Source organism: Branchiostoma belcheri, unplaced genomic scaffold, assembly GCF_001625305.1.
Source record: "Branchiostoma belcheri isolate BF01 breed outbred unplaced genomic scaffold, Haploidv18h27 scaffold1, whole genome shotgun sequence".
Lineage (NCBI taxonomy): Eukaryota > Metazoa > Chordata > Leptocardii > Amphioxiformes > Branchiostomatidae > Branchiostoma > Branchiostoma belcheri.
The window spans coordinates 6,918,486-6,931,818 of NW_017802379.1; the positions used below are offsets into that span (position 1 = coordinate 6,918,486).

Genomic DNA, 13,333 nt, shown 5'->3' on the forward strand with positions numbered 1-13,333 from the left:
CCCCCTGGCCTGCTGGCCCTGGACTGCATGGTGTACTTCGCGGAGAATCACACAGAAAGTTACAACAAGCTAGTGTTTGAGAACTCGTGCAGGGATGACCAATACGTCTGTCCCTTCGCAAGGTGATTTGCTTCTTCAAAACGAAAACTGTGTGGAAAATTGTTTAGCAGTTCAACGTATGAATCTTTTGAACCGTTTTCTATTAAGATGAGAGCAAAAATCATAATCTAGATTTAACCATCTTTTTTCATGTACGCAGGTGTTCCATTGCCCTGACCCTACTGCTCTGCAAAATGCTCCAGGTAGGAGAGCCCCCTTCCGAGACGGGGCAGGACTACCATCCCATGTTCTTCGCCACCCCAAACGCCTTCGAGGAGGTCTTCTGTGTCTGTATACAGTCGCTCAACAAGGTATACTGCTTCAGATCACCTCAAAAACAAAATACTCGATGGTACATGTAAAATGTATGTTGAAAATATATATAGAAAATATATCATCATTATCGGCTACCTTGGTTTATGTTAGAAAGTTTAGGTACACATACGACGTATATATAGCCTGTGTAAGATTCCTAATAGGGATTTTTAGGGAGCGAATATGGTAGCCCCAGGCCTGTTATATAAATAGGATGGCACCCAGGCTAAGGTGTATACGAGGGAGACCTAATCTCCAAGCAGATGTGTGTCGTTCATCTTGTTGGCGACGCCCATCAGTGGAACGTACCATTTGACGAACGCACAAACGAGCAAAAAAGACGCAACGAAACTATAGTCTGGAATCCATCCCTACCAGCTATCTGCCGCGGTTCTAGTAGATTACCGCCGCCCGGTAAATAGCTCGCAGGGATGGACTGCAGGCTACGGAAACTAAACAAATTCATCCATTTGACTATAGATAACCCTAAGACAGACTTTCGTGTCTTGACGTATTATCCTGTGTTTCAGACTTGGCGGGAAATGCGCGCCATTCACGAGGACTTCGACAAGGTGATGGACGTGTGCCGGGAGCAGATCGGCATGTCCCTGTCCCACCGCCCGCGCAGCCCCGCGATTTTCGGCGCCAAGCTCCAGGACTACAGCTACCACGAGATCATCCGCCAGATCCAGGACAGCCGGGTGTCCAAGCTGCCCCTGGACGGGGACGTGGAGCCGTTCTGCGGGCTGAGGGAGACCATCACCCCGGGAGTGGTCCAACTCATCAAGGCGCACCGCCTCTCCCACCTCGTCAAGGGCGGGCTCTTCCAGAAGTTCAACAAGAGGAGAGTCAAGGACAAGTTCTGGTTCTGCCGCCTCGCGCCCAACTTCAAGGCGTTCCACTACGGAGACGCCGGGGAGGGGACGACTCCAGACATCGATCAGCTGAGCGGGAAGCTAGACCTCGCCGACATCAAGCAGCTGGTGACGGGGAAACAGTGTCCGCACATGAAGGAGTCCCGGAGTCAGAAGGACAGCGTCACTCCCTACGCGTTCTCCCTCATGTACTACCCCGACCACTCGCTAGACTTCGTGGCGCCCACCAAGGAGATGTACGACCTGTGGACGGACGGTATCAGCGCCCTGTTGGACCAAGAGATGACCAGCAAGACCACCAAGAAAGAGATGGAGATGCTGTTGTCCATGGAGATGAGACTAGCTCTGTTAGACACGGAAGGACTCCAGTTGCCGTCCGAACCACCACCACTGCCCCCAGAACCAGAAAACTACGACTTCGCTGTCAAGTTGTAGATCAGAAATAAACTGTGACTAAAATGTAAAAGGACTTTTATATAACTTCTTTTTGAAAGGATTGTACATGTTTGCTGACTAAGGTTGTTATTGCCGGTGTAAACCTGTTGTTGCATTATTTTGGTGTATATGCTGGAGTGTATGACGTTATTTGGTTATTAAATAAAGAAATAAAGCATATACATATACATATATAGGCTGTGCGTTTCTGGTGTCTGGTCATGACATAAGTGTATATATTCGCATCATCCTTGTATCGATTTATTGATATTTCTGTAATTTTCCTCACCTATTTGCATAATTTTAGAGATCTTTTTCATGAACATCGAATTCTAAACCCTGACCCTTGCCAAAAACAACTGTCCATGCGGCTATCTTGTTAGATGTTTATTTTTATTTTTTTTCTATTCCAAAATTTATGACATGGCGACAGCACACTCAAGATTTTTTCAACTTATTTTTATGCTGCCACCAACGCAGACGCTCGCACGGACAACAGACTCATTTTCACCTGAGTAAGTAAGGAAATTCGTGTTAAGTGCCTTTCTCAAGGGTACAAGATCGGTGGTATTGCAGGATTCGAACTCAGGACCTCAGATGTTTATTTTCGTCAAAACGTCCCCGCATCTACCGTTGATTTTCAGCCCGGCTAGTCTGTCGGCTCGTGTCGGCCCGATGTTGAGGATGGCCACGGGTTTGTTCTGTTTGTGAGCGGCGGACACAAACCTGAAGGCTGAGTACACCTGTTGGTTGTGAAACAGAGAAGAATGCGTAAGAAAATGAAAAAGAAATTAAAAGTCAACAGAAGAAAACATAAACGTGTGTGACTAGTTTCAAACTTTACAGTCCGGTCACAGGTTTGACATCTTGAAGAGGTGATATTCACCTGTTATGTCAATCCTTCCACAAATGTGGTAAATCTTCATAAAACAAAAAAAAAAAAATAATAATAAAAAATGAAATAAAATAAAATTTGGGAAATACTATAGGGAAAAGGCAGTTCAAAAAAGTGAAACTTGAAAAAACGGTACCGAAGACATAATTTGCAGAGTAAGAATCCTTCAGATTTACTGACCTGTAGTGAAGACCCGGCTACTAGAACGCTGTCTGACTCCTCCAGTTTTTCAAAGACCAGTTGGACCGTGTCCTTGGGCACACATTCTCCGAAGTACACCATGTCAGGCTTCAGGGGTCCGCCACAATTCCTGCAGAGACGATAGATGAGTAGGAATTGGTAGATCAGGAAGAATTGATTTGTTAGATATAACTGTTAGAGTAGAGCTGTCGATGTTTATTTTGTTCAGGTCAGCGGCCCGTATAATCTTTTTTTGTGCACTTGTCAACAGTTGGTTTATCTTTTCTGTCGAGTTTGTGCGTGTGTGTATGTATGTGTGCGTGTGTGTGTGCGCGTGTGCGTTCATGTGCAAGTGATTTGTGCGTGTGTGCGTTACGTTCAGGATCCTGTGTGTGTGTGTGCCTGTGTGTGTGTGTGCGTGCGTGCATGCATGTGCAAGTGATTTGTGTGTGTGTGTGCGCGTTCCTGTGTGTGTGCCTTTGCGTGTGTGTGTGCATGCCTGTTTGTGAGTGAGTGTGTGTGTGTGTTATCTATCTGCACTACATCTACATACCCGCAGTGCGGCGCTCTAAACCCCTCTATCTGTTCCGGAGTCAGTGCGACGTCGGCGTCCGGCCTGATCTCGAACGGTACCGCCTCCCAGTGCGGGTTCATGGCCGCTATCACCTGCTGTAGCTCCGCCCTCGGCACCACGTTCCTACAGGATAGACACACCGCCCTGAACGCGCTTCCGTGGAGCTCTGTCATCCTCGTACTCCCGGCTTTCCTGTGCAGGTCGTCCACGTTCTGTGTCACCAGCCAGTGGAGTTTTCCCCGCCGCTCCCAGTCCACCAGCGCCCGGTGAGAAACGTTAGGCAGGTGGGATGAGAACCCGGGCCACCCCACGTAGTTCCTAGCCCAGTTCCCCCGCCGAACGCGGGTGTTCTTCACGAAATCTTGGTACATCACAGGCCCGATGACGGGCCGGTCTTTTCCGTGCTGCGGGCTCTTGACAGAGCGGTAGTCCGGCAGGCCGGATTCGGTAGACACTCCGGCTCCGGTGATCACCAGCAGCCGTTTGGAAGCGTGGAGGAACTCCTGGAGCCTGCGGATGTCATCAGTGGTAGCCGAGTCGGTTGCAGGAACGAAATGCAAGTCTTCTATAAAAACAGCGTTAGCAGACGACGTTGTATAACACTTCCGGGTTGGGCCGAGAATGGTCTTTACCTGGCTTAGAGTGACTTCTCCAAATATCAGACGCATTCTGTACACCATCATAAACCAATAAAATGACAGGAAATGATAGAATAAGCGATATTAAAGTGTTATGAAACTGGAGAGATCGCTAAATTGAGACGACGAGTCCTTCCCTGAGAATACACAGCAGCCATTTTGAATCGTACTTGTGTCGCTGGATCTGATTGGCGTAAAAAAATAATCAGTCGTCTGGCTGGCCAATAGCAACTCCTGTAACATAAAAGTGTGGAGTTATGCAACTTAATTTTTTTAATGCTGCAATTCAAATATTCTTCGCTAGATGGCGATATTGACTGATAAGGGAACTTTGAGTAACAGTTTGAACCTTTTCTATACATTCAATTTTCATGCTTTCATCAATTTTCTTAATTTCTCTATTTTCCTGTTTCCAAATTTGATGTGTATATATGCTCAATGTCAACACTAAGAAGGTGAACTAGCAAAGAGTATGTCCAACATTATGAGACAAGAAACCCAATGCCAAACTTCCTACACTCTGCAGCAAGCAACAAAACAATGAATCTCCCACAGACTGCAAAAAAAGTTTTATTCCATTCTCCAGCTGATTGAGAGCAGATTCACAATATACTGTAAAATGCAAGCCTGGATAATGATGACAAACGTACACTTTGTTAATTCATTTACTTCAAACTACCGGCTATGTTCTGGCAAAAATGATATTACATGTAGCAGTTCTGAAGTACAGAGAGAGTTCTGATGACTACATGTATCAAAATTTTAGCTTTTGATTTATGAGAATATTGACACAAGCAAAGCCCTCTTTATGTTGGTACTATAACACAATGCATCGGATGAATCTAGGTCACGATTTTTCTGTCTCTGATTTCTGTAACGCTTCCTTTATCATGTCACTAATGCGAATGTTCAGCGCAGGATCTTTCTGTCTTTCCTGTGGCTCATCTATTGTTACAGTATCAGTGGCTTGTTTCAACTGTCTCTTTTTCAGGATGACCCCGTCCCTCTGTAGTGCCCTTGCTGCTGCCTCGAACAGTTCTGCCTCTTCCTGGTACTTCCCAAGTCTCTCCAGTTGTTGGTACTTCAGGATGAATTTCTGACACTCCGACACAGCATCTGGGTTTGTCAGGTCCATGGGCCGGGGGGTGCCGTAGGTCTTATAGAAAGCTGAAAATAAAATATACATGTATATGATATATGAGAAATGGTTTTGATATGGAATTCTGAGTGGTGTAAATCATGGGAAAAGCTGATTGAGATACACATTTATATTGATGCTCTTGTAACATAGTATATTGTAATCTGTTGTCGATCCTTTGTTTTCATATTACTATTACATGTACTTGCAATTAGCCTATATACGGGCAAGAGCTTGCAAATTGCAAATGTATAAACTTTCAATTTCAATCAACATATCAAAATATTATCATTATAAAAATATGTTTATTTACCAATAAGATGAAATATGGAAGTTAAGAAATATGTAGTTTTCTCGCTCCTAAATATCTTTCTACAAGGAAAGTGACCAGTGTTTGGACTGGTTTTGTTAAAAAAGAATATTTTTACCTGCACGAATCTTGTCCTCTGGGTAGAGGATCTGTCTGACCGGTTTGATATCGTAACTCCTCTCGGCCAGCGGCGGGTCTCGGGGAGGGAAAGCCGCGTACACATCGTACCAGAGTGGTCTCTCCTCGTGTTTCATCACTCCCCCGCGTATCAAGTCACGCACGCGGGTAAAAATCGTGCCAAACTTCTCCAAACGACTCCCGGCCATGTTGGAACCGAAGGGATGACCTCTCGTATCGGTACTGACCTCCGACCTCTGATAATTTAGAGGTTTACTGCGAACAAAAAAGTGCCTGACTAAAATTATTTCTTTTGAAAAATTATACTACCAGATACTACCAAGATAATCACAAAAATAGAATTAGAAAATTACGAATTTGTTTTTAAAAGTACAAAAATTGAAGAATTTGGAGAAAATACACCAAAGTAGTATTTTAAGTGGAGATTTTTTCTAGGAATGTACAAAAGACACCCTTATCGTAAGGAATGGTGGGATTGAAACAAGATGGCAGCTCGTGGTCGAGATTACGGCATGGCATGACAGTTTGGACGATTTTTCCATCCTAGAAAGTAGAAAATGTTAACCATGAATGCTTCTCGGCCTTCTGGCTTGCTTCTGAAGTCAGGTTTGCGCTTGGCGGTTTGTCCCAGGCCGGTGAGCACGAGCGCGAGGGTGTGTAAGGGGGAGGAGAAGGTGGTTCGCAAGGACATCAGAGACAACCCCTCCAACCACCCCTACAGACCGGACTGGCAGTCAGGACAGTATTACGACCCCAGGAAGTTCAAGAGCGAATTCCTCAAGCCGAAAAGAGTAAAGGTTTGTGACATCAAAATATGCTGTTGTAAAATAGAAGATGTTTGAAGCATGTCACGAGATATCAAAACCTGAAGTTCTGCTGCAGTACCAAGGAAAACCGCTAGTGGTCAAAAAATCTAATCGTTTCTTCTTCTCACCAAACCCTACCCACATGCCAAATATGAATCTGATTAATCATTGTTTTCTCAAGTTATGCTGTTATGCTTGTCGAAGGTTATAAAGTTAACGTTTCCCAACTATGCCTTTCCCACAGTATGACTATGAAGACATTGAGTGCCGCTTTGGGACTTGGTTCGATCCAGAGAACATTGGTTGGTCCACTTGGCAATTCAAGTAAGTATTTGTATTATGTTGGTAAAAAAATAATGTATAATCTAATACTTGCATAATACATTACATTACATGTTTATGTCAGATGTTATGATTATATTATATTAATACCATGGCACACATGCTTTTTAAAATCAGATGGACATTTTCCTATTTCTTGCTAAAAGTATTGAAATGTGTTTTTTTCTTTGAGTGATAAGGTCAGTATTATCTCTATACATACACCAGGGTTCGAAATACTTTTTTTCAGGTACGTGCAAAATTGCACATTGGCAAAATTTTTAGGTGCAATTTGAAAAATTTATGTGCAAAATTATATTTAGCCTTGCATCTTTAGGTTTGGAACTGTTTTACTGTGTATCAACCTTCTTAGCCTGCCACTGCATATAGAAGTTTTAGTATACATTAAAAAGAAGGGACCAAACAAAACATGAACAATGCAAGTATCATCTGTGTTTATAAAAAAAAGAACACAAAAAAAATTTGTCGGCATTAGCTTCAAAGGACGCCGCTAGTGACCCCCGGCCTCTCACTCGTCATAAAAAAAATTTACCAACAGTATGCGAGCAATAAATTTCATTTATTTTGCATATTTGTTTACCTTGAATATCGTGCACGATATAAGGAAAAAAATACTGCTTAGAAAAAAATAACGTCCGGTTAATTTTTGCTTCTTGGCGCTCCCCTCCCCCTCCTCTGGGGGCGCGTCGTCAACATCGGCCGCGGGATCCTCGGAGACGGTGGACCCGGTGGCATCTCCCGATCCACCGCCCCCGGCTGCACCAGCCTCTGGTCCACCGCCACCGGCTGCACCAGCCTCTGATGCCGGCTGGGCCCGTGAAAAGAACTTGAAAATCGACCCCTTCTTCATGGGCCCTTCTTCATGCTTTACAAATTTCCTGGGTAGCACTGAATGCTGGGAAATCCGAAAACTCTGTTTTTCACCGAATTTTACCGAAAATTGGACGAAAAAGCCGAAATTACTCTGCCGAAGGACTTCGTACCACATCGGGCAACAAGTTTCGCGGGTCTCACCATATTTGGTAAATCAGCTACGTAGGCCTTCGCGTCTTGCCATATTAGGTAAATCATTACGTAATGCCTTCGCGTCTTCACCTGGGTACGAGAGCAGCTTGTTCCCAGGATGTTCAGTAAAGAAAACAATATGGCTGCCATCCTAGCGCGATGCCGACACAGCAAGAAACTTCGGAGATACGCAGTGCAAACATGATATATCGGTATTGTCCAGGTGCAAAATTGCACATTCAAAATATTTTTAGGTGCAAATCTTGAAAATTACGTGCAATTTGCACATTGCACCTTTGTATTTCGAACTCTGATACACTGTGTATTTACAAATTGCAGTAAGTATGTTGTGTGTTTGACAGGAAGCCCTTTGACTGGAACAATAGCCCACTGAGGGATAAGTGGGAAGAACCAGGTCGAGAGGACAAGAACTGGCACGACAAGCCTGTCTACATCTTCCATCCCTTCACAAAGGTAAGGGGTCTCGAATGAAGTACCCACAGGGTTAAGTATAGGTCACAGCAAAAAATGGCTTGTATATACATGTATACACGATCAGCACTCTGTGATGGTGAAAAGGTAAGAACAGAAACGTTTTTGGATCAGATTCAGAGCATCAGAGGTTTCTATCAATAATCATGTTACCAGTAGGTATGAGACTTACTTATGGTAAGTACTATAATAGTCATCAGAATCAGTGTTGTAAATCATGAAAGTCTTCTTCTGTCTGTTCCACATAGGTGTTGGAAGGTGAGAAACATGGTCTGCTGCTGACCAAGTCTAAGTGGATGCAGAAGGAAGGCGACAACGGAACCCTTCCGCAGCACATCACAGACCTGGGCGACAGTGTAGCCATTCCCGATCAGGACCAGCGCGTACGGGAAGCCATCTTGTATGCACATGAGCACGACACACAGGATGCCATGGTCAGCAGGAACCAGTCTGGACAGCACGTGCTGTCCCAGCTGCTCCACATGTGCTCCACGCTGACCGGACAGAACCCAGAGCTGCTCGACCGGCGAGTCGTAGACGGGATGGACGTCAAAGCAAGCTGGCATCGCGGCGACGACCAGATCCAGACGAAAGGAAAAATCGGGACGATGATGTTATCCAAGTCACCCTTGCCTCCGTTTGCCGGTCCTGAGGATATAGCGGGAACCGTTGGTGACGAGTTAGAGTCTATCTTTCCCATTGCTCCCATCATAGATCTACGACCAGCCAACATCTACACGACCGAGGATCACACCGGCTTCCTGGATGGGTACTCCTTCCCTCACGCGCACACCTTGTTTCTGCTGAACATCGACAGAGCGGCGCGACGCAGGCACATGAACGTCAAGATGATGATGTTCGCTCACGCCAACTGCCTCGCTCGCGCGAGAAACCTGTACGGAGACGCCGAGATGGACCTGCCGGAGCCAATCACAGCGCAGGGCGTGGCCTTGGAGGACGGAGTCTTCCACTTCCTCGCGTACCAACTGAACACGACAAAGCTACGAGAAGATGGCGGGGTAAAGAACATGGTCTGGCTGGACTGCGGCAACCGTTTGTACAACTACATGTACCTCATGGATCACGCGGCAAACGTGTGGCCGCTGAAGAAACGCAAGCGCTGGGTGAAGACCAACAAGAAAAGACTGGAGACTGGACTCCTTGAGTACAATCCCGACGTCTTTAAGAAGTTTGTAGGCATGTACATGAATGGAGTTGCCACTGCTCAACAGTTATAGAGTGAGCAACATGGAAGTATGTTATAATGTGTACATGCTGACAGAAAACTTCCTTGTGTTTTTTTATAGACCCAATATAGCACACAGTAATTTACCTGGTAAAGATCTTTATTGATACATTTGAAATAAAATTGATCATAAACTGTGCTTGACTGTAGATGGCAATACAGTATCAAAATGAGTTTTCTTTATTTCTGTCTTTGAGAAATAGATTTAAATCTCCTCACACCCTTCTTCCCCCTTCCTATTTTAGTCTTTCTACTATTGTTTGTTAGTACTATAGTACCTTTATGTGGGAATAGTGAGTCTTAAGCCAACTTTGAAATGATGCTGAAATTTATTGACTGTACAGGACAAGGAGTTCCACAGATTTCAATGTTATCACACCACAACCACATTATTTACATATATGAAGTCCTGGAAAGTAACCTTTTTATTTATGATAACTTGAGGCTGTATAGAATATGTGTATTGATTTTTACATTTTTTTCTCAAGAAGAAGTTTTACACACAGATAATTGAATTCAGTGCAGTGTCAAATTCAATGACAATGGTAAACGTCATGATTTTTAGTTAAAATATACAATGTTGGCACCCTATATATATATGAGGTCTATTTAATATCTACCATGTCTATTTGATTGAGAAGACTTCAGAGATTTTGCATTCTTTACAGCGAAACACTTCCTATGTACACTGAAGAAGTACCTAGATGCACAACCAGGCACTACATCTAGAAATGAAATGTAGATGTGAAGTATTCTAAGGAAACCATGAAAACTAGCGCTACGGGTGAGTTCCTATGGTTTCCACGTGATGACCCTAACGGCGATAGTCGCGGCTTTCACCACGGCTTCGCTCTCATCCTCCATTCTCTTCCTGATGAGATCTACGTGATTCAGTAGCTCCTTTCTCCCCTCGGGAGCCTCGGATAGTGTAGTCAGGGCTTTCAGACTGTTTAGTCGCACCTCGCTGTTCTTGTCTTCTACCAGTTCTACAAGATGGGGGATGGCTCCGGCCTCTAGGGCAAGGTACTTCCCCTGGGTCGTTATGGTGATGGTTGCTATGGCGCCCGCCGCCATCGATCGGACGTACGTGTCCCCATCCTTCAGCAGCCCGACCAATGGCGGCAGGGCTTTCACCTCGCAGGCCTTGTTCTTGCCGTCGAGAGGCACGCTGAGGTCCATGATGTCGCGGGCGGCCTTGGCGCGGATCATCGCCTGGTTGTGACCGAGCAGCTCGGTGAAGACCTCCATCGCCCCGGCAACGAGCGCGTGCATGGTCTCCACGCGGAGGCAGAAGTGCAGCGTGTCCAGGATGAGCTCCTTGATCTCGTTCAGTTCGTCGCGCAGTTTGCCAACCAGCTTGGGGACAAGTTGTGCCTCCACTACACCAGCTGCACCTGTAGAGTAACAATGGTAAGAAAGAAATTAAATCTCATTACTAACACATAGGTGACTTATCACTAAGGCCTAGGAAAATAAAAATGTTGTGTTTCCTGTTACAGTCCTGAAAAAATTAGGGTCGGTAGGTACTATGGATTATCTTTGTTTCTTCTTTTTTTTTCATGACTTTGGCAATCTCTATAGCTAGTGATTCAACTTTAATATACAATACTATCACAGTAAAACTTGTATAACAAGGACACATTTTCAATGTCAATGTTGGAAAACTGATTGTACAACATTTTATCACTCAGGTGTCAGATCACGGAGCTAGAAAAGGTCAATCCGCTTGAAAAATTCATGTCCCTTGCAAGGGTCCACCCAAAAAAAAGGCTGGGGTTGGCAGGTTTTCTATAGGGTCAGTCAGGAGACAACATTTTTTCCCCTAGGCCTAACACATGCAAAAATGTACTGTAGGTGACTTGTCACTAAGCAATGCCACTTGGGCAATGTAAAACTCGCATTTCAAAGGTACATGTAAAAGGTCAACCGAGAAATTGGTGAATAGATAAAACATGAAAACGTACTTATGTAGCTATGAAATATTGATGAAGAAAAGCAAGGGACAATGGCCTTCTGTCCAGTGTCATTAACTGTGGTTGCATTCATTGGAGTGTGTCCAAAAGAAGGAAAATGAGAAAGATGACTGGTTTGGACAAACTTCCTAGCAGCTTAAATAGTCTTAAACTTTATGATGATTGGGGATGTCACAATGGAAAAACAAGAATTCGGAGATCTCAGACCTCCATGAAATATTTCAGTCTTCTAAAAATCTTTCTTTATCGTGCAACGGAAACAACACCAGCTGTCAAGGAGGTCATGTAATGAAAAATCATGTCATGCACTACAAGATGTTGATGTAATTAATGAGTTTCTTCCTCTGGGACAGACTGAACACAACCATAATATCCATAAAATCCAACCTGTCGGTCATGTGGAAACACAAACACACACACAGACACACACACAAAGACATCCCAAAAACAATACCTCCATTTTCCATGGAGGTATCACTACATAACTTACCATAGGGGATCTCAGACATCATCTCCATGGCCATGTGTGCATTCTTCCTGGCAAGGTCAACGCTGTCATCAAACAGTTTGGACAGAGGCACGATAATGCCATAGTCCAGGAAGGCATCCCTGCCCTTGTTGTGGGTGGCAATAACATACAGAACCTGGAGAGGGTGGAAAAATGTTAGCAATATTCTGAAAATAATTTCATCAGGTTGGTAGAACACAGGAAATTGGGATTTTCTTATACTCAACCAGGTATTCTTCCTACCTTGATTACGTTTCGATGTCTATATGACAGTACTCCAGTCAGAAGCTCTGAGGAAGGTGTGTATAAGAAAATCCCAATTTCTTATGTTAGCAATATTATGTCAGAAGTTGACAAAAGAAGTGCAATGGCTTAGAATAAAAATTATACTACATTCAGGTTGAGTAAACCAAGTAAAAGCCTCAGGCTTATATAAAGCTGATACGTGATCACTTTCCTTCATCATATGATATGATTTTGCAAAATATTGCCCATGCTATTTTTTCTTTATTTGAAGACGAATCTTTGTGTCTCTGAGAGATTGCATTCAAACTCACGACATTCTTTTCTAGAGGAAGATTTTACTGTCTTACCTCTGTGGTCTTGTGCCGGACAGTCGGGTCCTTGTCGCTCAAAAGCTTTTTAAGACTCTCCGCCACACCCACCTGTATGAATGGAATAATGATGAGTTTGTTATTTGATTTAAGTGAAAACGTTAAAATGTGCTAGAATAAGTAACGTTAAAGGTAACTGCAAAACGACTGTAACTTTAGCAAGAGACTTTTGAATACAAACATGGCCTTTAAAAGTATGTTACATTAACACATGTAGTTGCTAGTCAGTGCAAGCAAGACCATTTCGTACACTGAAAAAATAGTTTCAAGTGCTTTTAAGAGGAAAATAGAACTAACCCTTAGTGCCTCTGCGATGTGTTCCGGGTCGTGCAGGTAGTCACAGAGAGTCATCAGGGCCCGCTGACGGGTGATCAGCTCTTTATCGTTCAGCTCCCGGTTGAGTCTGGGGAGGGCCCGGTCTCCGTACGCCAGCGGGGCCTTGGTCGGGTCGATGTCCGGCGGCAACTTCTGCGAGATCACCGTCTTAGCCATACCTGAAGTTTTGCTCAATCACTAGAGGATACAGTTTATAGTTGATGGGTATGAGGTGGTAGAAGCACTGGACTCAGCTCAAAGTTAGAAATGTTCGTGACAAATTTCGCAAATCGATATCGCCAGACCACCAAACCTTTTGTTTAATTTGTTGTCATGGCAACTGCATCTAAACGCTACAAAGAAAATAAGCTAACAAACGATAAAATGGCAAGAAAATGCTTTTCATGACTACTAATTGTGCTAAACACCCAGTAA

The 13,333-nt window shown here is 44.1% G+C and overlaps 5 protein-coding genes across 5 annotated transcripts in view; 2 read left to right on the forward strand and 3 right to left on the reverse strand.

The window, feature by feature from the left end:
• The window catches only part of LOC109468609 (engulfment and cell motility protein 1-like), a 4,215-nt gene extending 2,315 nt beyond the window's left edge, over positions 1-1,900 (forward strand). The window contains exons 2-4 of the mRNA XM_019766957.1: positions 1-122; positions 260-410; positions 945-1,900. Of these exons, the coding sequence (XP_019622516.1) occupies positions 1-122; positions 260-410; positions 945-1,724 (1,053 nt within the window). The 3' untranslated portion in view covers positions 1,725-1,900. The remainder of the gene's footprint in view (positions 123-259; positions 411-944) is intronic.
• A 409-nt stretch (positions 1,901-2,309) lies between these two features.
• LOC109463023 (NAD-dependent protein lipoamidase sirtuin-4, mitochondrial-like) lies at positions 2,310-4,268 on the reverse strand. Its single transcript, XM_019759693.1, has 3 exons — positions 3,353-4,268; positions 2,800-2,929; positions 2,310-2,467 (listed from the first exon to the last, which is right to left on the reverse strand). The coding sequence occupies exons 1-3, from the start codon at positions 4,054-4,056 to the stop codon at positions 2,318-2,320; spliced, it is 984 nt and encodes a 327-aa protein (XP_019615252.1). The 5' UTR covers positions 4,057-4,268; the 3' UTR covers positions 2,310-2,317.
• Positions 4,269-4,792: 524 nt separating this feature from the next.
• On the reverse strand, positions 4,793-5,821 carry LOC109463169 (28S ribosomal protein S23, mitochondrial-like). The gene is made up of 2 exons (XM_019759886.1): positions 5,578-5,821; positions 4,793-5,178 (listed from the first exon to the last, which is right to left on the reverse strand). Exons 1-2 carry the CDS (start codon positions 5,783-5,785, stop codon positions 4,859-4,861), a joined length of 528 nt encoding a protein of 175 aa, XP_019615445.1. The 5' UTR covers positions 5,786-5,821; the 3' UTR covers positions 4,793-4,858.
• A 234-nt stretch (positions 5,822-6,055) lies between these two features.
• On the forward strand, positions 6,056-9,706 carry LOC109463058 (39S ribosomal protein L37, mitochondrial-like). The gene is made up of 4 exons (XM_019759765.1): positions 6,056-6,394; positions 6,648-6,727; positions 8,113-8,224; positions 8,491-9,706. The coding sequence occupies exons 1-4, from the start codon at positions 6,155-6,157 to the stop codon at positions 9,478-9,480; spliced, it is 1,422 nt and encodes a 473-aa protein (XP_019615324.1). The 5' UTR covers positions 6,056-6,154; the 3' UTR covers positions 9,481-9,706.
• A 93-nt stretch (positions 9,707-9,799) lies between these two features.
• On the reverse strand, positions 9,800-13,228 carry LOC109463012 (radial spoke head 14 homolog). Its single transcript, XM_019759664.1, has 4 exons — positions 12,881-13,228; positions 12,563-12,634; positions 11,952-12,105; positions 9,800-10,882 (listed from the first exon to the last, which is right to left on the reverse strand). The coding sequence occupies exons 1-4, from the start codon at positions 13,073-13,075 to the stop codon at positions 10,281-10,283; spliced, it is 1,023 nt and encodes a 340-aa protein (XP_019615223.1). The 5' UTR covers positions 13,076-13,228; the 3' UTR covers positions 9,800-10,280.
• Between the last annotated feature and the right edge of the window lie 105 nt (positions 13,229-13,333).

Coding starts and splice junctions, on each gene's coding strand:
- LOC109463058 (XM_019759765.1), top strand. CDS start 6,155: ATGTTAACCATGAATGCTTCTCGGCCTTCTGGCTTGCTTCTGAAGTCA. Junction 6,395..6,647: donor TCAAGCCGAAAAGAGTAAAG/GTTTGTGACATC, acceptor CCTTTCCCACAG/TATGACTATGAAGACATTGA. Junction 6,728..8,112: donor TGGTCCACTTGGCAATTCAA/GTAAGTATTTGT, acceptor TGTGTTTGACAG/GAAGCCCTTTGACTGGAACA.
- LOC109463169 (XM_019759886.1), bottom strand. CDS start 5,785: ATGGCCGGGAGTCGTTTGGAGAAGTTTGGCACGATTTTTACCCGCGTG. Junction 5,179..5,577: donor AGAGGACAAGATTCGTGCAG/GTAAAAATATTC, acceptor TTTTATTTTCAG/CTTTCTATAAGACCTACGGC.
- LOC109463023 (XM_019759693.1), bottom strand. CDS start 4,056: ATGATGGTGTACAGAATGCGTCTGATATTTGGAGAAGTCACTCTAAGC. Junction 2,930..3,352: donor TTTAGAGCGCCGCACTGCGG/GTATGTAGATGT, acceptor TCGTCTCTGCAG/GAATTGTGGCGGACCCCTGA. Junction 2,468..2,799: donor TAGCCGGGTCTTCACTACAG/GTCAGTAAATCT, acceptor CACAACCAACAG/GTGTACTCAGCCTTCAGGTT.
- LOC109463012 (XM_019759664.1), bottom strand. CDS start 13,075: ATGGCTAAGACGGTGATCTCGCAGAAGTTGCCGCCGGACATCGACCCG. Junction 12,635..12,880: donor ACATCGCAGAGGCACTAAGG/GTTAGTTCTATT, acceptor CCATTCATACAG/GTGGGTGTGGCGGAGAGTCT. Junction 10,883..11,951: donor GATGTCTGAGATCCCCTATG/GTAAGTTATGTA, acceptor GTTACTCTACAG/GTGCAGCTGGTGTAGTGGAG.